The 25,969-nt window shown below is 45.0% G+C and overlaps 1 protein-coding gene across 4 annotated transcripts in view; it reads right to left on the bottom strand.

Annotated features, from left to right (window-relative positions):
* The window catches only part of TERT (telomerase reverse transcriptase), a 127,677-nt gene that overhangs the window by 28,015 nt on the left and 73,693 nt on the right, over nucleotides 1–25,969 (bottom strand). For 3 of the 4 annotated variants that reach the window (XM_039522697.1, XM_039522698.1, XM_039522699.1), the window contains 4 exons: nucleotides 11,591–11,779; nucleotides 8,497–8,623; nucleotides 8,089–8,150; nucleotides 1,622–1,746 (listed from right to left, as the gene is read on the bottom strand). In XM_039522697.1, coding sequence (XP_039378631.1) covers nucleotides 1,622–1,746; nucleotides 8,089–8,150; nucleotides 8,497–8,623; nucleotides 11,591–11,779 — 503 coding nt within the window. Of the gene's footprint in view, nucleotides 1–1,621; nucleotides 1,747–7,654; nucleotides 7,758–8,088; nucleotides 8,151–8,496; nucleotides 8,624–11,590; nucleotides 11,780–25,969 lie in introns of those variants that run through there. The other variant, XR_005593687.1, reaches the window with a different exon arrangement.

Genomic DNA, 25,969 nt, shown 5'->3' with positions numbered 1-25,969 from the left:
AATCAGTTCTCTGAGTCAGGAAGCAGAGCTGGAGCAACAGAAGCTTGCTGACAAGGACAAACAGGCAGCTCAGACAGAAGAGGAGGGACAAGTCATGCTCATGGGACCCAGGAGGAAAGACATAATGGTGTACCCGATAGGAGGCTAACAGAGAACCAGATGTGGGTATGATGGACCCTATCACTCTGCCTGTAGCCTTCGACATTATGGGCTCTAAAAGTTATTCCAGGATTCTGACTGTGGGAAGTGTTTTTTCTTGATGTGTTGTTTGTAATGCTGTATTGTGCTGTATTGAGGTAAACGGGTTGAGCCTGAGGGCTCAGATACAAACCCACAATAGCCAGACTCAGTGGTTGAAGCAGTAAACCCTCACCAGGGAAACAGAGTCAGTGCTGAACATGTCTGTGGTACAGCTGAAAAGGTGCTGTGGCCCAAGATCTGCTGATGTGCTAAAGACTCTGACACAGCTAGGAATGCTGTGGGCCAGAACGCCACTGAAATCAGAGAAACTGAGGCAAGGCTAGACAGTGCAGTGGCCCAGAAACTGCTGAGTGCAGAGAGGAGATGGTGGATCAGAATGCAGCTGGGAGCAGGGCAGACTCTGAGGGGGACAAGACCTGGTTTCATGCCCTAAGGGTGACAACTTTTTACTGTTTTGGGTGAGGGAAACGGAGGCACAGCAAGATGGTGTTGTGGCCCATGATCTGCTAGGAGCAGTGGAACTCTGGCACAACTAGGTAAGAGAGCTGAGTAAACACCTTCAGGGATGACAGAACTCTGGACTGGGTGACCCAGGGGGTGTGAAGCAACCACTGGGGGAAATATGGATGCTAAGGAGGGGGAAAGGTGCCCCTTAATCTATAGATTTAGGATGGTCATTTCAGATGTAATTAAACATATTGAGGTGTTGGAGAACAGTGGGTTCTAACCTGCTGCCAATGGGTCAACCAGTGGCTAACCCTCCTGCAGCTTTGTAAGGGGGTTGAGGTGACACTAAGCATCTTGTATTCACATTGTACACACTACTGTAATAATCTTTGTGCAAAATATGCTTTGTGAGGTACTGCTTGAAAATCAACAACTCACTGATCATTAGTAATCTTGTGTGATGTATGTCTGTGGTGGGTATTAAGAGTTATGGACATATTTTTGAAGGATAACTAAAATGAGCTCATGCCAGGCAAATCGGAGAGTTGATAAACAAGCCTGTTAATAAACATTAGACAAAGGAATGTATATTTCCTTCTCTGACCAGCCCAGTCAGGAAAAGACAATGGTCCATTTTTACATATTAGGTAAATAAACTATGAGTGAGTTTGGCTTATCTTGCTGGTTTCAACCAAGGCTGGTAGAACCCAGAGTAGTGCTGTAGACAGGCTACTGAGGTCAGAACAGCTGAACAAGGGTTGTCTAGCATACAGACGCTCAGGGTGTGATCTACATGCTGGTAGGCTGATTGTGAGCTACAACAGCAAAGCATTGTGAGGCACCCAGGATTGTGGGCAAGTGGCAACCCCTCACTGGTCTGGACTGCACTTCTGAACCCCGTCACACGTGTATTTTTAAAACTTTAAAATTCCTCTTTATTTTATGGTATTCATAACCACTTAATATGCCATACCTGTGTTTTTGGTTTTCAAAATAGAATAGCAGCAAGATGCAGTATCAGAAATGATCCTCAGGAAGAAGCCAGGGTTTTTTCTAACTTGCTGGTTAAAGGGAAGCTGGAGAACACATGCATGGAACCTAATAATAGAAGAGTCTATTAAACTTTTAAAATCTCGAGTGACAATCTTAAAAAATTAAAAACATTGATCAGAGACCCTGGGCACTACACAATATTTAGAAGTATAATAATAGCTTCTTTACCAATATCAACATTATTAGACTATTGCAGCTAAACTAGACACTCCCCGTTACTCCAGGCTCTGTTTAAGGCCCTTCTCTTAGGTGTTTGCTGAAGGTCAGACTGATGTACCAAAGGTTGTAGCGTGTGACAGTGAAAAGGGGAAGTGAATTCTCAAGACACCCTACTCAGTATCACAGTCTTGTGAAAATGACTCTTCTCCTGGCTCAAACATGTTCCAGCCTTGAGACTGTCAGAACAAGCAACCCAGTTGACTCAAACTGCCATGAGGGCACAGAGAGAAAGATACTGTTCCTCCAGTACCCAGGACCCCAAGCCAGGCAGTACCAGATCTAGAGTGGCAGTTGGAAGAGCGTGGTCTGGCTCTCCTGTATACCTTTCTCGGAAAGGCAGTGGGAATCTTGAGCCCCATTTAGTTCCTTGGGTGAAGGGAAGAATGAACAGCTGGCACCAGATGCTGGGTCTGAGGGTCACAGTGGGGGGAAGAGAGGAGAAAACAGACATACATTTACAGGGTAGGGGGAAAAAGAAGAAGAGGTTGCCCAGTTCCTGCTCCACATGGTGCTCCTTAAAGGATGGTGGTGAGGAACTCAGGCCAAATCTCTTCTCCATTCCCAGCAACAGCTGTTCTGGCAGCTTTCAGGTGGTCCCAGTGTAGCATCTGCTACAGCAGGATAGAATCCCTCATCCTGAAAGTTTGGCCTACATTCTTTGTTCCTAGAGGTATAAATTTATATTCAGTTGTATTAAAATGCACAATTGTTTGCTTATACTTAGGCAGTCCACGTTGCTCTGTATCAGTGACCTGTCCTCTTTATTATTTAGAGCTATACAATATTCCTACTCAATATTTCCCCATTTCTACATCCAAGGAGCACATTAACCTTTTTGGCCACAGTGTCGCATTGAGAACTCATGTTCAGCTGATTATCCATCATGACCCACAAGTCTTTTTCAGTTACCACTCCCCAATTTTTTTTATGTTTTTTTTCCAGGTCATTAGTAAAAATGTTAAAAGCATAGTTAAACTAGGCTGCAGGATCACAGTAGAAATATTTCCACTTGATGATTCCCCGTTTACAATTACATTTTGAGATCTGCCAGTTTGAATTCATTTAATGTGTGCCATGTTCATTCTGATTCGTTCAATTTTTTTTTTATGAGATTACAAGTTGGGTTGATAAAGGCAATAGTATTGATGCAATACACTTGTAGTGAGGCATTTGGCTTGGTACCGCATGACATGGACAAAAGAGTTGGACAAGATCTGTTTTCCATAAACCCATGGTGATTGGCATTAACTGTATTCCCCTTCTTTAATTCTTTGTTAATTGAGTCCCATATATCAGCTGTACCATTATTTTGCCTGGGATCAAAGTCAAGCTGACAGACAGTGGCGGTGCATGGCTTGTTAAGGGTATGGCCTCCCCAAATTATCCCTTAGCACCCCTCCGTCATAGCTAGTCCTCCCAGTGCAAAGACCAAACTTTATGCAGAAGTTAGGGTGGCCTGGTATGCATTGCCACCCTTACTTCTCCACTGCTGCTGCCTTCAGAGCTGGATGGCTGGAGAGTGGCGGCTGCTGGCTAGGTGCCCAGCTCTGAAGGCAGCAGCACCACCACCAACAGGGCAGAGGAAGACTGACCAGTGGCTAGGGGAAGCCCAAAAGCAGTCCCCAGCCTGTGTCCCTGCCCACCGGGGCATGCTGCCCAGGGAAGATGGAGGGTCTGGGGTTCCCCATAATGGCCTGGACTGACCCGCTCTGGCCCAGGCTCCTGTGCCCGGCCCCCCGCGGTCGCTGCTCCCCAAGGAAACCCCCCCGCCCAGGTGGTTCTTACTGGCTGCAAGTAACCAAAGAGCGGCGGGGAGCTGAAGAGCAGCTGTAGCCCCATAGCCCTGGGCACCAGCAGCAGGAGAAGACGGGGGAGCACCTTGGCTGCCTGCACCATGGCACCAGCCAGAGCAGCAGCCACCCTGCACTGCCCAGCTCCGGCTTCTGGCCTCCAACCTGGCCAGGGGACAGGGCCTCAGGGGTGGGGCGAGGAGGAGGTGGGACCAGTACTTACCTGAGGAGCAGGAGAGTAATAAAGGTAATAAAAGGTAATAATTGGAGATATACCAATCTCCTAGAACTGGAAGGGACCTCAAAAGGTCATCGAGTCCAGCCCCCTGCCTTCACTAGCAGGACCAATTTTTGCCCCAGATCCTTAAGTGGCCTCCTCAAGGATTGAACTCACAACCCTGGGTTTAGCAGGCCAATGCTCAACCCACTGAGAAGCAGAGCCTTGTGGCAAGGGGGGGCCAGCATCTATCTGAGGAGCAGGGAGAGGGGCAGGGCAATGGGAAGGAGGCAGAGCCTCTTGGCAAAGGGTGGGACCAGAATTTACTAGAGAGGGAAGCGGCACAGCCCACCCCTAGTTTTCTGTCTAGCCCACCTCAGCCCCTCCACTAGGAAGAGGCTGGTATTACCCCTGCTGGCAGAACTATAATTACCAGGGTCACCCCATTTAGCCTTTTTAAATATTGGCATAACATTAGCTTTCTTCCACTCTTCTGAAACTTCCCCAGTGTTTCAAGAGTTATTGAAAATCACATTAATGGTTCAGTGAGCTCTTCAGCCAGTTCTTTTAAATTTTTTGGATTCAAGTTATCCATCCAGACCTGCTGATTTTAAAACGTCTAATTCTAGTAGCCACTGTTACTCAATATCCTCTTGAGTTACTCTTGGAATGGAGAGTATATATATATATATATCAGTATATATCATAATCATCATATGATATAACTACAGAACAGAAATATTTATTGAACACTTACAACTTAGGCCATTCAAGTAGGCAGACTGGATTTTCCTCTTACCCATTCTCCCTTGTTATGAAATATAGCTTAGGGAGGGACCCCAGACCCTGTGTCACAGTATGAGTTTCACACCTTTGATGTTAATGGATCCATTGTAAGTAATCTTCTAGCTCAAACCACAGCCACAGAGATAGGCCACATAAAACATATAGGAAGTTGAAATGGTGTTGGAAAGATGGCTTACTTAAGGGAGAACCTGTGCAAGTTCTTTTGAAAGGTGGGCTGTGCCCTTTGAGCTCTGCCCAAACCAGCTGCTTCCCAAAGTGAAACAATAGTTAGAATGGAATAGAATGAGGTATTAGAATTATTGAAACAGAATGGTGTCTTCCTATGGAGTTGTATGAAAAACGTAGGTATGGTGATATCTGTAGACTTAAACAAGTTTAATGAGTCAATACTGGGGGAAAGGTATACTGCTTTTGTCATGGAAAATAAAAGGCCACATCCCTCATGTAGCACAGAAGTAGTAGTATTCAATAGAGCTAGAAAAATTTACACCAGCAGAAGATAGTTGGTTAGTTGGTGCAGTAGTCCCCCTTACTAGATGTAGCTAGTAAATACTGGTATCACCACTGCCCCATATAACTTTTAGCACAGTGGTTACAGAATTGGTTTTTAAGGTCAGGCTTGACAAAGCCCTGGCTGGGATGATTTAGTTGGGTTTGGTCCTGCTTTGAGCAGGGGGTTGGACTAGATGACCTCCTGAGGTCCCTTCCAACCCTGATATTCTATGATTGACCTGGGGATATGGGAGCCCCAGATTCAATTCCCCCTTTTGCCTGATGTGGGGAAGGGATTTGAATGTGGGTTTCCTACCTATCAGGTAAATGCCCTAGCTACTGCACTGTGGGTTATTAAATAATCTTTGGGCCAACAAAAGAGAGAATAACTCTACAGCCCAGGTGTTAGAGCACTCACCTGGAATATGAGACCCATGTTCTAGTCCCACTGCTCCAATGCATAGTTACCATTTATAAAAAGTGGAACAACTTCAACAGGAAAGATTGAGAGAAACTCGCCCTGGAATAGCCCATAGCCCAGTGGTTAGGGCATTCTCCTGGGAGAAGGAAGACCCTAAGTTCAAATTCCTTTTCAACATGAGGGGGAGGAGGGGAATGAACCTGGGTCTCCCATATCATGCGGGAGTGCTCGAGACACTGGACAAAAGATTATAACAGGAGCACCTCCTGTTTTGAGTGGGGTTATGCATGCTCTGAGCATGCCCAGTGGACACAGGCAAGACAAGTTGGGGAACACCTAGTTTGAGGATCCCATTGTGGCTTAGCATGGGGTAGGCATCCAAACACCTAGTCTGAGATGGCTGTGCACATGCTCACTGGGAGAAACTTAGGTACCTACAGAGTTGGTGACAGCTGAGTGAGGGTTATGAGGATTGCAGTGGTGCATATATGTAGGACTTTGACATCTAAAGTGGCAATTATCATTATTAATAATTATTTGTAGTCAAGTGTCTAAGTCTTTTGTGGGTTTAGCCCACAGACCTTATAGGATGACATATTGGAATTGTTATGTGAGGGACATCTGGGCCTCAATAAATGGTGGAAGCAAGCATAAATGTCAGTGTAGTGGGCCAACAAACTCACCTAAAATGCAGAGTAAATCATGCAAGTCTGGTGTCAGAAAGATAAAACTAGAAGAACTGTTCAGCCACAGCATTACATGGTAGTTAGGGCCCTACCAAATTCAGAGTCCATTTTGGTCAATTTCACAGTCATAGGATTTTAAAAATAGTCAGTATAATGGTTTTAGATATTTACATCTGAAATTGGATTGCCACTCTTGCTTCTGTGCTGCTGCTGGCAGGGGCACTAAAGTCAGTGCTGCCACCAGTAGCAGTGAGGGTCACACGATATGAGGGGTCATCTCTTTGGGGGGAGGGCAGGGCCAACCTTACAGGTGAGCCCTGAAGGCAGTGCAGCTGCACAGCTTCCTGCAGCTGGGGGAGGTTCCTGGAGGTGGGTCTGACCTGGCCCTGGGAGCGGCCTATGCAGGGGAAGAGGAAGTCCCATCCCTCCCGAGCTCAGCTGGGACTAGCCACTGGAGCCAGCACACGGCAAGAGCCTCTGGCTGAGGCGCATCAAGCCCTGCCCCTCCCCTACAGTAGCCAGATATCATAGGGTAGATCAGATTTCACGGTCTGTGATGCATTTTTCACAGCTGTGAATTTGGTAGGGCCCTAATGATAGCCCTTGGAAAAGAAAAGCACTAGATCAGTGTAAATAGGGGAGACCTATCTATATGATCGCCACTGAATATTTTTCTAAATTTGTAGAAAATCTACTCAATAGATTTAGATCCACAAGTCAAAAAGTCAAAGAAAAGTTTAAAAAGACATTTTTTTGGCATTCAAGAAGAAACAGTCATTGACAACAGGCCATGGTTTATCAGCTCTGAATTGCAAGCTTGGGGAATACAGTACAATTGCAAGCATATTACTTCCAGCTCCCCTCTTAAACAAGGAATGGTCCAGTGGCGAGAACAATACAGACTGACAAGAGAATTTTACAAACAGGACACATTAGCTCATCTGAATTATAGGGCAACATCATCATGGCCCATCATGGATGCTTTGCATGGAGAGGCTCCTACAATCTTATGGGTAGCAAGCTACTTAGTTTTTACCCTGTCCCCCATTCCTATGGTTTTGCATATTTCCATCCCTTTGTGTTCTACTTTGCTCTCCCCCACATGCAATTGCAGATGAGCAGCAAGTGAAGCACAAAGATTAAAATCTCTCTTTTTTGGCTGGTTGTTAATACCGATCATTTTCATTTGTCCTTGACCAAAATATAAACTTTATCTGAAGATCAGCAAACGTTCACTGAGAACAGCTACACTTGTTCAGCTATAAAGTCATTAAAAATTATCAGCAGTTAAGAAACTGCAGTTAACTTGGGAAAATTATACCTTAATCAGGACCAGAAGAATACAGGTCAAAGTCCTGACAGTTTTGCACCAGACACGCAGTTCTCAGTATAATCTGGTTAATGAATGATGTTTTCTGGTCATCCTAATGGAGCAGAACAGTATTTCATCCCAGACTTCTTCTTCCTTATGTCACTTGTGCATGCTTAAAATTTTTTAAAAACAAAACTGCTTCCTGATCAACTTAGTAAAATGCAGCGTAGCCTAAACACACACTTCATATACCGGCACATCCTGAATCTTTCAACATTACATGGGCTGATATATTTTAATACCTGTAGAAAGAATGCTACAACTTGATACAAAAACTATTGGGCAAACTGTTATGGTATTACTTTTCTCTAATCCACAGCTCCTTCACATGGCATGTAACAGTACTGAAATTTTCTGAGTTATTGAAGAAGACATTGACATACCTGTAGGCCTGCAGCAAAAATATCTTATAAATGTTAATGAAAACTGTTCTAAGACTGTTAACCTAGAATAAAAGACACAAAAAAGAAGATAAATCTACACAAATGTATATTAGAGTGCTTCTAAAAATGTATGTTTTGTTCAAATCCAACAGCCTGGGATTGGACCACAGGGAAATAAGATATTATACCACCCTTGAAAAATTCCTATAATCACATATTCACACAATTCTGCAAGGGTCTGATTCTGCAAAGTGCTGAGCATCCTCAATTTTCAGTAACTTCAGCACCTCCAGGATATGCTCAGCATTTTGTACAATCAGACTAAGTGTCAGAACTAAGGACATTTAAAATTACTTTGGAAACACTAAATTAAAAAAAAAAGTAAAATATTTAGTTTTCAATTTTCACCTGTAAATTGAGAAATAAACTATGACATTTCAGCTTCAGGACTGTGAGAAGTTTGTATTTCATGTTTTTCCCTGCTGTGTTGCTTGAATTGAAGGCGAGACTTGACCTGATAGAAGTACAGGCATAACTACAAAGACAAGAGGAAAAACAATACAGTTTTAACATGATTATTTCTGTAAACTTTATAAACGGTAGAAAAAGATTAAAATAGATGTACAATCATCTTATTGCTACTCGAATTTTTTCCTTTGATATACTTATAACTGCCCTTCCTATTTCCGCTTTCCTCTTTCAGCCTAATTAGAAATCTATCCAGGTAGAGCTTGAGCTGCAAAGAGGCTACATCCCTTTGGGATTTGCTATGACGACTCATTTTGCCTTTTTGCTCCCCATATTTTCTTCCTTAAATTATCCTGAATATTTGTGTTCACAATCCTCTCTTGCCCCCATTTCCATTTCCAATATAGGTTCTTTTATCCTCAGGACTTTCAGCAGCCCCTCCTGAAGCCATTTCTTACACTCTGACTAGCTCTTCCCTTTTTATTCTATACAGATTGTATTATTTACTATTATTAAAGGAGTGGTCAGAGGTGCCAAAAAGTAAATGGGAAATGATCATCCAATGGAGATGTTTGCAATGGGTCCTGCAAGGATCTGTTTTGGGGAAGTAATATTCACTATTGTCATAAGCAATGAATTTACTTTTTTTTCTAGTTAATTGTTTGCTGACAACACAAGAATTAGTGGTAAATAAAAAGGACAACAGGTCACTTATACAGACTATGCATTTTAATATGACCTAAGATATATATCTAGGAACAAAGAACGTAGGCCATACTTACAATATGCACTCCCATGGATGTATAAGGAAGGGAATATCAAGTAGAAAAAGGGAGGTTATTTTAATCTCTGTGTAAGGCATTAGTGCAGTGAAACTATTACTGGAATTCTGTGACCAGTTCAGGTGTCCATACTTAAAAAGGTATTGAAAAATTGGAGAGGGTTTAGACAATAACTTGAATGATCTTGAATTCAAGATCTGGAAAGCTGCCTGTCAGCGGGAGACTTTAAAAGCTCCATCTACATAGCTTATCAAAAAAAAAGTTAAGAGGTTACTTGATCACTGTCTACAGTACCAAAGGCGGCTCTAGGGATTTTGCCGCCCCAAGCACGGCAGGCAGGCTGCCTCCGGCGGTTTGCCTGCGGAGGGTCCTCCGAAGCCACGGGACCAGCGGACCCTCCGCAGGCACGCCTGCAAGAGGTCCACCGAAGCCGCGGGACCAGCGGACCCTCCGCAGGCAAGCCGCCGAAGGCAGCCTGCCTGCCACCCTTGCGGTGCCGGCAGAGCGCCCCCTGCGGCTTGCCGCCCCAAGCACACGCTTGGCATGCTGGGGCCTGGAGCCGCCCCTGTACAGTACCTACATGAGGATAAGATTTCTGGTAGGAGAGGGCTCTTTAATCTAGCAGACAAAGGCACAACAGGTCCAATGGTGAAAGATGAAACAAATTCATACTAGAAATAAGGTTCAGGTTTTTGGGTTTTTTTTAAAACAGTGAGTGAGGGTAATTAATCATTGGAATGGGATAATTCTCCATTCATTGAAATCTTTTAGAAAGACATCTGTTTTTGATTTAAAGATGTACTTTATCTCAACCAACTTTGAATTTGCTGCAGTAATTACTGGGTGAAATTCCATGCCTAAATTAGGTAGGATTCAGACTAGATGATTATAGTGGTCCCTGATGGCCCTTAAAAATAAAAGATTAGCAACCTAAGTGAAGCCCATCTGACTCAAAGACGTTCTCAGCAGGTATTCCAAAGTTCTATAAGTTCCTCTACCCCATCCCTTCTCCCCACCACCAATACTCCCACAGCACGTGGGTCCATAGTGTCAAGAGTTTCTTTGTTTGCATTGTGTTAAGAGCACCATGTAAAGAGTTGCACAGAAGAAGCCATTTGCTGAGCCTATCAACAAGCTTTGCTTATCCTACAAAATCCAGGAATAATTTTTCATCTTCTTGAGTGCCATCTACTGGCACCTTATTTATTTACATACAGATATAGAGCACTCTTATAACAGACATAGCAAGGAAGGGACCTCCAAGAAAATGCCCTGCATCAGTCCTATTTTAAAGTTCTCTTCCCAAGCCACTTAAGCAATTCTCTCTCTATCACAGATGACAATTCCACTATCCTACCAGTCACTCTAGTTAGCAACCTTGATGTTATCTTTGATTACCCTCCATTTTTCTCTCCTTGAAACTAGGCTTTCACCAAACCTTTCACTTCGCCATCTATAAATATTTCTGAAGTCCACCATTCTTCCTCCACGCCTAATGTTAAAATACTGGTTCACATCTTGTGACTGCCTCCTTTTTCACAAGATACAGTTTCCATGGGCGTATATTCTCTTCTTAAAGAAAAAAAAATTTAGAGTGCCAACCATGAACAAAAAAATATATACACGCAGTGTGTGTGTACATAATACATCCACAAAAATGGTAGAGTAGAAACAGAACCATAATCTTTTTCATATGATTTTTGGTGATGAAAAGTGCCTGACTGACAAGCTTAGAAACCAAAGTTTATCCAGACATCAGGTACACACATGGGAGCTACCACTATAATTTTCCATGATACAGTTCAATCAATTTGACTTAGCCCCACTAAGGGAATATCACTGGAGTGTAGCACGTTTAGTCCCCAATAATCCACAGGAAATTAATCAAGTTCCATAGCCCATTCAATCCTTAGTTCTTCCATTCAGAATGTCAGCAAGATGTCCAGTAATACCACCTGAGGCTATGAGGTTGTGTTGTTATAGACATCTGTTCACTTGAAACTGAACTACAGACCATCAGATGCATTTCTTAGAAACCACTACGGGTTGGATGTGAAATGTTAAGCTAGAGTGGAGTGATGATGAAGGCCTCTTACTGCACGACAGAATGTTCTCATTCATTGTATGGGAGGCAGAGCTGATCAGACTCATTTTGTAGTGGACTCACCTATATCATTAGCAAAAACAATATTCTTGTGCATCTCAGTACATATTAATTTATACTAGGAAGTTTAACCAGTGTCCATATTTACCTGGAGTAGTCACAGTAAACCTCAAGTGTCTGTATATCTAGTAACAACCCACACCACGGGATCACAGCGCAATATGGTAACTGTTTAAATTTGGAACATCCTGGGATATCCTCATCAACAGGAAAATTCATCATGGTCTTCTTGGGGTTTATTAAAAAGCCATACTCAGGAATGCCTGTTGCCAGAGTCCTAAATTAAATATAAATGGTTAGCAAAAATATAATGTGTGATGCGTAATATAAGTGACATTAACCTATTAGCCTGCCACTTATCGAAAGCAAGTCCAAAATTGTTATGGCTATCTTCCAGGAAAAAGAATCCTAATTACTGTCCATTATATTAAACTACTGCAAATGTTGAGAAATAATTTGAACACAAGTGAAGAAATCTCTGAAAATAAATATAGAAGAGGTGTTACAAAAGCAAAGGGTCACCAACTCTTTAGCTGCTCCCAGAGATCCAAAAATTGAAGGCACTTAAGGCAAAATAAACCAATAAAAGGGTTAAGGAAATGATTAATGAAATGAAGAGTTTAATTCTTAGAGCAGAAAATGAGGTAAAAACATTACAGATTATAAAAAAAAAAATCACAAATAAGATTACATAAATGATAAAAAATCTTAACTCTATCCCTGTTCACACCATAGATTTCATTGTAGCAGAAATATCAAGCTAATATATCTATTGCTAACAGTTTAGAGGCAGATATTGGGTAGGGTATGGTGGGGTAAACATATACTGTCAAATTTAAATTCACTTCCGCCGTTCCCCAGAATGGAAAGAGAAAGAGTAAATGTAACCCCTTGACAGTATCAACGGACATAAATGGCTTCCTACTCTCCTGCTGTCAAAATCTACAACTTCTCCCCAACAGCTACAATGCAGTTATACATGCAATACTAACATCTGACGGACACTGCAAGTTTTGAGTCAGAGTAAAATAAATTGAATTTAATATCAGATTAAACCCCATAAGGGACATTACATTGATTGAAGTATACTAGGCTTGAAAGAGTAATGAAGAGGAGAAGTCTTGGGATGTGCCAATGTGCCACACAATTACAAGGTCCAGATACATAATTTCGGCCTAATGTGCCATAGGAGGTAGGTCTTGAATGTGTTATTGTGTATGTATACACAGACAAGGGATATTGAGTGGTTCTTTTCCTCTTTGGTTCCCACTGTACACTCAGCTCTCACCTGTGGCTCCAAGTAGCTGTAAGTATGTGGCAGGCAGGCTAAACCTGGTGAGCGTAACTGGAAGTGTGAAAACTGACGGTGATTTAAGGATTGCCCTCCCAAGCATACAAAGACTGTTCTGGTAGCCAAGGCAAAAGAGACCATATATTGGTCCAACAGCTTGAAAAGCAATGCAACAACACATTGTGGAAGGCGAAAGGCACGACGGGGCACTATAGAAGTCATGACTATCCACTGCAGCTAAAGAACTCTCCAGTTGTAACCGCCTTTGTGCCCCTGTGCCAAGCTTCAGCAGCTAAGAGAATGGGATTGTCCCAGTGCAATGATTCCCATTTTAATCAACCTCCCGCACACGTCATTCGTGCACATCTCTCTTCAAAAGTCCTGTAGCAATGGGGGAGTGGCAAAGCAACAGGTGAAGATGATTACTGCACACAGGTGGCCTGGGACACTGGCCGCCCATTACTGACTCAAGGGCAGTAAGGAAACTCGGCAACACCCCAGGCGACAGGGCAGCCCTTTTTAGGATTGCACTGTGTTGTACCATGGGTACTGTGCTATATAATTGATTGTGTTTTGACTATATACATTGTATGCATTATAGTAAGAATTAAGGTATTAGAATAAATAAATAGGATAGTGAATACTAGTATTAGCCATTTTCTTTTTGTTCATGTCTTGTAAATCACAGACAGGATCTTGTCTGTGTCTATATTAATTAGATTAGAGGAATTTCGGAAGCCCAGGCCCCAGTGTGGGAAAAGACAGTTACAAGATTTAGTAAGGTCTATTACAATGCCTTTCTTGTTCAACATAAAACACTGCTTTTGTTACCTTTGGAAAGTCTCTGCAAAGAACTGTTTGTGTGAATGAGGAATGTATGCATCAGGAAAAGATAAGGTGCGAAGGCCATTGCTGAAGACAGATGGTCAAGGGAGGAGAGACTTAACAAGACTTATCAACACCAGAGAACCATCAATGCGCATCCATGATTGAGAAAGGGCAGATTGACGGCCCTGAGGTGGAGGCTAACACAAGATAATGAATTAAATTGAAACCAGGATAGGATGACCCTCCTGGAGGTGTTTTGGAATGAAAGAAGCCATGAAAACATAACACCAATTACGGAGTAACTGATCATAAAATGACACAGCAAAATCCATAGACTTCAATGAAAAGAAAGAACTATAAGAACAGGGTGCTTTGCCATGGAAATTCGGGTTCGTCTTGCCAACAACTCCAGGAGCATCGGATCGCGACCGACAGAGCCCGGCTCCCCTCTGGGACCAATCTGGCTGGCCATTAGATTGATCCAGACTCTGGACTGGTAACTATAATATCAACTGGCAGGACTGTGTGCATGGTGTGTGTGTGTGACTGAAAAGCATATGCTAACTGCTGTATTCTCAATAAATGTGGCGCATTGCCTTCTCCCCTATAAAAGATTTCAAGTGCTTTGTATAAGCATAACATTTTTGGTGGAGAATGCAAAGGGGAAGAATATGCACTGTAATTGTTGAAAATACTGCTAAAAAGGTATACCATACACTTAAAAGTGATCGATCATTCAGGTGTGCACATCCCATCATAGAGATACCGGGCAGTAAAGAGGGAACCATTTGTGGTTAATATTGTCTTCACTGTTGATATTCTATGAATTGAAATTTTTGATGGTTAAAAGATATCGTAGCAGGGCTGAGAAATAGGAGAAAGGTTTAGCATTCTTCTCTCCACCCCAGGTTGCAGGGGGAAAACAATTGGAGGTGGGTATGCCCCTGATCGTAGTAGGGTCAGGCAGTAGGAGGAGGACTTAGAGATCCTCACTCTAACCCAAAATATCCTTGGTGCATACACCCTCAGCCATAGCAAGACTGAGCACAAGAGGAGAACTTAGTGTTTCTCGCTCCGATTCTGGGAGGGATTTTTATGCTTGGTGTATGAACCCTCAGTGTTAGTAGGCTGAGTGATACAGAGGGAGGCTTAGCGTCTCTCCCTCTGGCCTGGAACGGGTTAAATTTGCAAGCCCTGGCACTGGCACGGGCAACAGAGGTGAAAAAAAGAGAAGGGTTGTTGTAAGCCCCGAACCAAGCACAGGCACACGGAATCTTAGAACGATTAGAAATATAAACCAACCAAAGACCTTAAATACAAAATGTTCAGATGAAAGGAGTCCCCTAAGGACGATGCTTAGGCGGAGCTGAAAAAGCTGTTGTGGGTACAAGAGATTACCTGTGTTACAAATTTTGCAGAAATTTGGCCATAGCCCATGGATGGAACAAGCAATAGCTGATGTCCACACCATAGCCAATTTGGAAGACAAATTGGCAAAATATTTGTTGATTTATAAACCTTCAACCCCAATAAAAAAGGATTTGGCTGCACTCTGGCTATTGTGGAAAGCCTGTAATCAGGCGTTCCTCTGGCTGGCAAATTGCCAAGCAGAAAATACTACACTGCATGAAAAGTTCAGCGTGAGTGAACAAGAAGCAGATAAATGGAAAGTATTAACTACAGGGGTCCACGGACAATTGGACAGGCTTAAAGATACTGTATGGGAACTAAAAAGCAAGGGAGAAGAATTACTGGAACAGGTAGAGGGAAAAAATAAAATATTAAAAGAAAACCAAGACCTACAGGGCCTGGTGTAGAAATTAACGTTAGAACAAGGCAGAGCTCCTGCAAACCATAACCACTGTGAATCCATTATTAAGCAGCTTAATCAGAAGCTAGGCTTTGAAACTTGCCAAATTGCAGCAGTCACAGCAGGAGAATGGGATCAAAACTTGCCCAAAGAAAGCCTGGCCTGGGAGGAAAAAATATGGGACCCCAGGGAAACTCGGGAGGAAGATATATGGGATAGTCTGCAAGAATGTAGATATGATGGGCACGCTCCCATAGCCCTGGTAGCAGCGATTCAACACACCATGGTAACAACTCCCAGAGCGGGTGGGTGTAGCACAACCATTACCACAGTTCCAGTATCGGCCACTGATTTAAAGGCAATTGCTGAACATTTGGGGACCCTGAAGCGAGACACCTTGCAGCAAGAGAGAGGCTAACTACCTTGGAAGTCCACCGACTCATGGGGGTATGTGTGGCCTTGGAAATTAGAGGTCAGTGTCCTGGGTCTAATGGCAACATTTGGGGAACAGATAGGCAGGCATAACTTTATAGCACAAGTTGTGGCCTCCGTCCAGGAGCCTAATGAGGACCCCAAGAATTATTTAACCCGATGGGCTCTGATGCAAGTAATGGCTGGTCTGGTAGCAGTTGACGGTGCCACCCCAATAGATGAGCTAGCATTCAGTGTCCAGTCCTTAAGGGATGGCGCTGCCTCTTTGGCCCCCTATTACTCTGGTAAACTTGCAATTTGGCAGGATAACCACCCAGCTAACCTAGGGGAGCTAAGGGGATTGGTCCAACAAATAACTACTCACTCTGGACCACACCCACCATAAAAAAAGAAAGAAAGGGTCTCTTATGTGGCGGCAAGAGAACCAGCAGTTACATATACGAACGAAAGTGATGCAAAAGGGATTACTGGGTCCCGGGGAGGATATGCTAGGGGTCATTCCGAGGACAAGGGAATAGGGGTCGGCAGGGGGGTTGGGTATACCCAGATCTTCGGCAATATCAGGCTGACACCTCTAGGCAGAAGGATGAGGGGGAAGAGAGAGTGCTAACTGATTTTGCCAACTAGCCTGGTGAACCCTGATGCAGTACAGAGCCAACCGAGCACAGTGGGATGGGGCACCCACACCTGACTTGGTTAGGAAGCTACAAGATTACAAAATACCCACAAGGAAATAGCCTCCATAACCGCCAGTGCACCCCCACCATCAACACCACTATAGCTTCTCCTCGATGCATACCCCTGTCCCACAGACAAATAGAAGGGCCTGCTGAACAACAAACTTCCACTATCTGCAGGGGCACAAAAGTGGAAGTTCATAGAAAAGGTCCACTGGGACCCTGGAGGAAGGCCACACGTGTATGTTCAGCAGGGTAAGCATACCCCTACATTGTAACGTAAGGGATGTCAGGATCACCAGAGCCATGCGAGGAGCAGAAAGCTGGACAGATGATAGAATGATTAGGTCAATACTGAATTTACATATTGTACCCACATGTCTGAAATGCCCCAAAACCATCAAGATGTCCCCTGATATTGCTAGATTAAACCATGCATCCTACAGAGACAAACCACGACTGGTTTGATGAAAATGATAAGGAAATCATAGTACTCTTGAATGAAAAAGTGAGGCTTTCGAAAACTGGCAAAATGATACTCAGTCCACCTGAAAGACAGATTCAAACATCTGCAAAGCAAGACACTAAGACAACTACGCTCAACACAAAATAAATGGTGGGAGAAGTTAGCAGAAGACATTCAAATGTATGCGGAAACAAATGAAACAAAGAAGTTCTTTGATTCCTTGAAGCTAGCCTATGGACCTTCAAAGATGGGCACAGGTTCGCTCATGAAGGCTGATGGCAGGAGAATCATCAAAGACAAACATGGCATGGAACAGAGATGGGTTGAACACTTCAGACAACTACTGAACAGGCCATCCTCAATTGAAACAAGTGTTATTACCCAGATACCTGAAGATGCCTGAAGATCGACTGAGAAAAATTTTCTATGGAGAATTGGCACAAAGACACTGGAATCAAGACTGCCCCAGAAAGCGCTACAAGGACAGCATCAAGAACAGCATACACTTTGGTGCAATAAAACCGGATGATCTTGAGAAAGGTGTGTCAAATAGATCAGCATGGCAACATACAACACTCAGAGCTTTCCAAGCCTTTGAAGAGGACAGAAGTAATCGACTGTTAGCTGCAAGGGAATACTCTGCTGTTGTATCCAGCAAGCCAAACACCTCAAGCATGGTCCTTGCAGAGACCTATTGTGTCTGACAAAACCTCTCTGCCAAATCCAGGAGGTCTGAAACCAGCCAATACTAAGAGAGCACCATGTATTACAATTATCTCTGGGAAAACAAGTTAGAACTTTATGTTACCCAAACTCCAGAACCATGATGATGACAAAGACAGACACTGACATACTTTCCAAATTGCTGCACTTTATCATCAAGATCATTAATCACACTGAGGGTATGTCTACACTATGAAATTAGGTTGATTTTATAGAAGTCGATTTTTAGAAATTGATTTTATACAGTCGATTGTGTATGTCCCCACTAAGCACATTAAGTTGGTGGAGTGCATCATCACTACCGTGGCTAGCATCGACTTATGGAGCGGTACACTGTGGCTAGCTATCCCACAGTTCCCGCAGTCTCTGACGCCCATTGGAATTCTGGGTTAAGCTCCCAATGCCTGATGAGGCAAAAACATTATTGCGGGTGGTTATTGACATGTCGTCAGTCGCCCCTCCCTCTGTGAAAGCAACGGCAGACAATCGTTTCATGCCTTTTTTCTGTGCAGACGCCATACCACAGCAAGCATGGAGCCCGCTCAGCTCAGCTCACTGTCAATACTGCTGTTGTGTCCTGGGTGCTGCTGTCAGCAGATGGTGCAGTAGGACTGCTAACCGTTATCACCCACCGCTTTCCTGGTGCCATGAATCCACCTCACAGGTCCTCTCGTCGTTCTGTATCAATATCTATTCTCGTGGCATCCGTTGTCAGCCTCCGCTTCTGCTGCAACTCTGCTCTCCTGGTGCCATGAATCCACCTCACAGGTCCTCTCGTCATTCTGTATAAATATCTATTCTCATGGCATCCATCATCATCCACTGCTTCTGCTGCAACTCTACTCTCCTGCTGCAACTCTACTCTCACGGCAAGCATGGAGCCCGCTCACCTCACCGCTGCTGCTGCGAGCATTGAAAACAGCTCATGCATTATCCTGCAGTATGTGCAGAACCTGCAAAAGCAGGCAAGGAGGCGACGCCAGCACGATCACGATAGTGATGAGGACATGGACACAGACTTCTCTCAAAGCACAGGCCCTGGCAATTTGGACATCATGGTAGTAATGGGGCAGATTCATGCTGTGGAATGCTGAATACGGGCCTGGGAAACAAGCACAGATTGGTGGGACTGTACAGTGTTGCAGGTCTGGGATGATTCCCGTGGCTGTGAAACTTTCACATGCATAATGGCACTTTCATGGAACTTTGTGACTTGCTTTCCCCTGCTCTGAAGTGCAAGATGAGAGAGGCCCTCACAGTTGAGAAGCGAGTGGCGATAGCCCTCTGCAAGCTTGCAGTGCCAGGCAGCTACTGGTCAGTCAGGAATCAATTTGGAGTGGGTAAATCTACCGTGGGGGCTGCTGTGATCCAAGTAGCCAATGCAATCACTGAGCTGCTGCTATCAAAGGTACTGACTCTGGGAAACGTGCAGGTCATAGCAGATGGTTTTGCTGCAATGGGATTCCCTAACTGTGGTGGGGCGATTGACGAAACCCATATCCCTGTCTTTGTACCGGACCATCTTGGCAGCCAGTACGTAAAACACAAGGGGTACTTTTCCATGGTGCTGCAAGCACTGGTGGATCATGAAGGACGTTTCACCGACAACGTGGGATGACCAGGAAAGGTACATGACGCTCACATCTTCAGGAACTCTGGTCTGTTTGAACAGCTGCAGGAAGGAACTTACTTCCTAGACCAGAAAATTACCATTGGGGATGTTGAAATGCCTGTAGTTATCCTTGGGCACTCAGCCTACCCCTTAATGCCATGGCTCATGAAGCCATACATAGGCAGCCTGGACAATAGCAAGGAGCAGTTCAAGTATAGACTGAGCAAGTGCAGAATGGTGGTAGAATGTGCATTTGGACATTTAAAAGCTCAATGGTGCAGTTTACTGATTCTCTTAGGTCTCAGCAAAACCAATATTCCCATTGTTATTGCTGCTTGTTGTGTACTCCACAATATCTGTGAGAGTAAGGGGGAGGAGTTTATGGTGGGGTGGGAGGTTGAGGCAAATCGCCTGGCGGCCGATTACAGACAGCCAGACACGAGGGCGATTAGAAGCGCACAGCTGGGCGCCCTGCGCATCAGAGAAGCTTTGAAAACCAGTTTCATGACTGGCCAGGCTACGGTGTGACAGTTCTCTTTGTTTCTTCTTGATGAAAACCCACCCCCTTGGTTGACTCTACTTCCCTGTAAGCCAACTGACCTCCCCCCTTCGATCACCGCTTTCAGAGGCAATAAAGTCATTATTGTTTCAAAATCATGCATTCATTATTAATTCGACACACAAATAGGGGGAAAACTAGCAAGGTAGTCCGGGGGGTGGGGAGGGAAGCACTGGGTGGAGTGGTGGATTAGGGGAGGAGGGAAGGACAAGGCCACACTGCAGTTCAAAACTTACTGAATGCCAGCCTTCTGTTGCTTGGGCAATCCTCTGGGATGGAATGGCTGGGTGCCCATAGCCTCCCCCCACCTCCCCCCACGTTCTTGGGCATCTGGGTGAGGAGGATATGGAACTTGGGGAGGAGGGTAGGCGGTTATACAGAGGCTGCAGTGGTGGCCTGTGCTCCTGCTGCCTTTCCTGCAGCTCCACCAGACGTCTGAGCATGTCAGTTTGCTCCCCCATTAGTCTCAGCATTGCGTCCTGCCACCTCTCATCATGCTCCTCCCTCCTTTCATCACGTTCATTTAAGGCTTTCCAAGACTCTACCATTATTTTCCTCCACGCATTCTGCTGAGCTCTTTCAGTGCAGAAGGACTGCATGAGCTCTGAGAACATGTTGTTGCGAGTGCGTTTTTTTCACCCTCTAATCTGCGCTAGCCTCTGGGACGGAGATGATAGGGGGAGCGCAGAAACGTTTGCAGCTGCGGGAGGAAAAAAAGGGAGAATAGTATTTAAAAAGATCCCTTTGTTCTCTAAAATGTAAGATTATTTCACACTGAATCAAGTGATTCACATTACACAGCACATGTGCTTTTGGTACAAGGTCGGATTTTGCCTCTTATATTGAGTGCCTGCTGGATTGATGTGAGACATCACACATGCTCAGCTGGGCAACAAAATTTGGCTTGCAAGCAGCTATGGTAAGGCAAAAGGTTTTGGCTTCTTCAACCTTCATAACATGTGGGAATGGTTTCAAACAGCAGTGCTCTCCTTTCCCATACCAAGCAAAGCCTGTTGAGTTGGCCATTTAAAAGGAGGGGCTTCGGTTTTAGGGTGAATGTGCAGCACATCCCAACTCCTCTCTCCCCCCCGCCCACCACCCAATTCTCTGGGATGATCGCTTCACACATACTCGCACCGTGTGGCTAGTATCAGGGAAGATCCCTGTCAGCCAAACGCGAACAGCTCAGCATGAATGGGCCTCCCTGCACCACATGGCTAATAGCGGGGATAATTTTTTTTCAGCCAAAGGCAAACAGCCCAGCAGAAACGGGCACCCCTGAATGTCCCTGTCCTAGGTTTTCTCCCCCACTTGGAGCTGTTGGGTTCCAAGATGGGGACCTGCATGGACTCCTCTAAACTAAAATCCTAGTTTAGATTTGGTTTTTGCTGCCACCAGTTACGTTTAAAGTGGATAACACACTGCCTGTCCCTCAAGCTTTCCCTGGGGAACCCAGATTCAAACCCCTTGAATCTCACCAGAGAGAGAGAGAGAAACAGCCAGTTCCCCTCCCCTCCCTTCCCTCTCTCCAGCCTGCTCCGGAGAGATTACACACCGAGTCGAATCCTTGACTCAACACAAAGAGGGACTCACCTCCCCCTCCCCTTCCCTAGTCCTGGAGAGAGATACCTTGATTCAAACTCCTTGAATCAAACAAAGAGGGATTCACTTTTCCCCCTCCCCTTCCCTTAAAATCCAAACAAGGGAAGAAATCAATCAAGTTCTAAAAAGAAAATATTTTATTAAAGAAAGAAAAAAAGTACACTCTCTCTGTATTACCAGGATGCAAAAATACAGGGTCTAACTTATAAAAACTGGAGAGACTTCCCCTCCCTCCTCCTCAGCATAATCAAAGTAACAGCAAACAGGAATAAAGAATTTCTCCAGCAAACACACAATTGCAAATATAGAAATCAAATTATAAGACTAATCCGCCTTTCTAATTAATACTCACTATTGGATAGTAGGAACTACTCCAGGAGAACTTGGAGACATGTCTGGTCTCTCTTAGATCCAAAGAGAGAACACAGAGCAAACAAGGAACACAGACAAAGCCTTCCCTCCACAGAGATTTGAAATTATCCTGTCCCTTGATTGGTCCTTTGGTCAGGTGTTTCTCAGGTTACTGAGCTTGTTAACCCTTTCCAGGTAAAAGAGACCTTAACCCTGATCTGTTTATTTATGACAGTCCCCTTAAACAAATTTCCCATATTTGAACCAGGTGACCATGAATGATATCACTCTCCTGAAGCTAACACAGAGAGATGAAGAACAGATGTTGCTTGAATGCCACCAAATCATTCGTTCATGCCCGTCACCCCAACCGGGGTATGGGCCGCCAACAACAGATCTCCATAGTCTTCTATCCTGGGCCATTCGCTCTAGCTGGTTCCAGGTATAGCCCATTTTTTTGCTATCAACCTGAAGGTCGCGTCGCCAGGTATTTCTTGGGCGGCCTCTTTTCCGCTTGCCTTGGGGGTTCCACTGCAGTGCCTGTCTGGTGATGTTGGTTGGCTGCTTGCGTAGTGTATGTCCTATCCAGCCCCACCTTCTCCTTCTAATTTCTTCCTCTGCTGGGAGTTGATGGGTCCTCTCCAAGAGGTGGATGTTACTGATGGTGTCTGGCCAGCGGATCTGGAGAATCCTTCTGAGGCAGCTATTAATGAAGGTCTGGATCTTCCTGGTGGTTGTTTTGGTTGTCCTCCAGGTTTCAGCTCCATACAGTAAGACTGATTTCACGTTGGAGTTGAACAGTCGAATCTTTATTGCCAAAGACAGCTCTCTGGAGTTCCAGATGTTCTTGAGCTGTAAGAAGGCTGCTCTTGCCTTACCAATCCTTACTTTGATGTCTGCGTCTGTGCCACCCTGCTGGTCGATGATGCTACCTAGGTAGGTGAAGGACTGCACTTCTTCCAGGGGGCTTCCATTCAGTGTGACTGGGTCGTTGCTGATGGAATTGATCCTAAGGATCTTGGTCTTGTCCTTGTGGATGTTGAGGCCAACCTGTGATGACATGGCTGCCACTACGTTGGTCTTCTCTTGCATCTGCTGTTTACTGTGCGAAAGGAGTGCAAGGTCATCGGCAAAGTCCAGGTCATCAAGCTGGGTCCACAATGACCATTGGATTCCATTCCTACGCTTGTAAGTGGATGTCTTCATAATCCAATCGATGACGAGAAGAAAGAGAAGTGGTGACAACAAGCATCCTTGTCTGACTCCGGTTCGCACCTGGAAGCTGTTTGTGAGCTGCCCTCCATGGATCACTCTACAGTGTATGCCGTCGTATGAATTCTTGATCAGGTTGACCACCTTTGCTGGGATGCCATAGTGCCGAAGGAGCTTCCAGAGGGTCTCTCGATCCATGCTATCGAATGCTTTCTCATAGTCAACAAAGTTGATGTACAACGAGGAGTTCCACTCCATAGACTGCTCGACTATGATGCGGAGCGTTGCTATCTGGTCCGTGCATGATCTGTTCTGCCGGAAACCTGCCTGTTCATCTCGTAGCTGTGGATCGACGGCATCCTTCATTCTCTCTAAGAGGACTCGGTTGAAGACCTTCCCTGGCACCGACAGGAGTGTGATTCCTCTATAGTTGGCACAGTTGCTGAGGTCTCCTTTCTTGGGGATTTTGATGAGATATCCCTCTTTCCAGTCAGCCGGAATCACTTCTTCTTCCCATATTTTCTCAAAGAGGGGGTACAGCATTTCCACTGAGGCATCCAGGTCTGCTTTCAGGGCCTCTGCTGGGATATCGTCAGGTCCAGCCGCCTTCCTGTTCTTCATCATGGTGATGGCTTTTCTGATCTCGTCTCTGGTTGGTTTATCGCAATTGATTGGGAGGTCCTCGTTGGCTGGGTCGATGTCTGGTGGATTTGGTGGTGCTGGTCTGTTCAGGAGTTCCTCAAAGTGCTCCGCCCATCTGTTCATCTGTAGTTCTATTCCTGTTATAGACTTTCCCTGCTTGTCTTTAACGGACGTTCTGGCTTGCTGAACTTTCCAGACAGTCGCTTGGTAGTATCGTACAGCTGTTTCATGTTACCGCTGTATGCTGCCTGCTCTGCTTCTGCTGCCAGTCCATCCACATAATCTCTCTTGTCCTTCCTAATATTCCTCTTCACTGCTCTGTGGGCTTCAGCATACTCTTTTTGAGCTTTGGCCTTTGCTGCTCTAGTCCTGCTGTTGTTGACTGCTGCCTTCTTCTTTCTGTCTTCTATCTTTGTCAAGGACTCTGCTGTGATCCACTCTTTCTGCTGGTGTTTCTTAATTCCAAGCACTTCCTGGCATGCTGACCTAAGTGTGTCTCTCACTTTCTGCCATCTGTTGAGTACACTGTCTTCCTCTTCCTCAGACCGATCCTGTAGTACTGAAAACTTATTCTTCAGCGTCAATCCAAAATCTTCCTTGGTCTTATGGTCCTTCAGAAGGTTGACGTTGTACTTCGCTCTTCTGTCTGACGCGTCTATCCAGTTCTTCTTCAGCTTCAGCTTCAATCTGGCCACCACTAAGTGATGGTCGGACGCCACGTCTGCTCCTCTTCTAACTCTAACGTCCTGCAAGGATCTTCTGAACTTCTTGCTAATGCAGACATGGTCGATCTGGTTTTCTGTCATGCCTGCTGGCGATACCCAGGTACTCTTGTGGATCCGCTTGTGAGGAAAGATGCTGCCTCCTATGACCAGATTGTTAAGTGCACACAGATCCACAAATCTCTCTCCATTCTCACTCATCTCTCCCAGAGCATGGGTCCCCATGACTTGTTCGTATCCTGTGTTATCAGGTCCAATTTTGGCATTAAAGTCTCCCATAAGGATAGTAATGTCTTTGTCTGGGAGAGTCTCTAATATTTTCTGGAGTCTGTTGTAAAAGTAGTCTTTGTCCTCCTCTTCACTGTCATTGGTTGGAGCATAGCACTGAACAACATTCATCTTAATCCTCTTCATTTTAGTTCTGAAGGATGCTGTGATGATCCTGGGACCATGTGCCTCCCAACCAATCAGTGCTCTCTGTGCCTGCTTGGACAACATGAAGCCTACTCCCTGTGTGTGGTGTGCGTCGCTCTCTTCATGTCCTGAATACAGCAACAGCTCTCCTGTCAACAGTCGTCTCTGTCCAGCTTGCGTCCATCTTGTCTCGCTAATGCCTAGTAGGGTCAGGTTGTTGCTCCTCATCTCTGCTGCAACCTGCGCCGTCTTTCCTGACTCGTACATGGTCCTCACATTCCATGTGCCGATGGTAATCCTCCTGGCTGCAAGAAGGGTGATCGGCTTAGTGGCTTCCTCGCGGCTTTCACCACCCAGCGTCATGCATCTTCGAGTTGAAGACCCTTCTTTTTCCAGGCTAAAAGTCTCTGTTAACTCTATTGCTGGCGTTTCTGTAGCAAGCTGATTTTTACAGGGTGGAGTTGCTAGCCCCACGCCCAACCCTCCTCCTTTACCCTGACTTGGGACAGGCAGATGGCCCCAAAGGACCTCTCTGGTGGAGTTAATGCCACCAAAGCCTGGGCCCATTTGCTGCAATGCTTTGTTCTGCAATGATTCCAGACTACTTGCTACTGGCTTGTGTCCTACCATGGAGGACAGAATAAGGCTGCCCTCCCCAGAAACCTTCTGTAAAGGCTTTTAGAATACCTCCAGGAGAGCTTCATGGAGATGTCCCTGGAGGATTTTGGCTCCATCCCCAGACACGTTAACAGACTTTTATAGTAGCTATACTGGCTGCAAATGCATCCCAATCTTCAGGGCAAATTAATCATTAAACATGCTTGCTTTTAAACCCTGTATTATATTTACAAATGTACACTCACCAGAGGTGCCTTCTCTGGCTTCATGGTCCGGAAGCCCGCCTTGGGAGGGTATTGGCTCCAGGGTGATGAACAGTTCCTGGCTGCTGGGAAGAAGGGATTCTCCGCTTGCCTGCTGTGCGCTATCCTCAACCTCCTCCTCCCTTTTATCTTCCTCATCTACAAAATCCTCATCCCTGTTGCATGAGACTCCCCCCTTGCAGGTGTCCGTGTACAGTGATGGGGGAGTGGTAGGGGTCCCCCCCTAGAATTGCATGCAGCTCATC

The sequence above is a fragment of the Mauremys reevesii genome, linkage group 2 (assembly GCF_016161935.1).
Source record: "Mauremys reevesii isolate NIE-2019 linkage group 2, ASM1616193v1, whole genome shotgun sequence".
Taxonomy (NCBI): Eukaryota; Metazoa; Chordata; order Testudines; family Geoemydidae; genus Mauremys; species Mauremys reevesii.
Note: the sequence above shows the minus strand (reverse complement) of the source record. Positions and strands in the feature narration are given on the sequence as shown.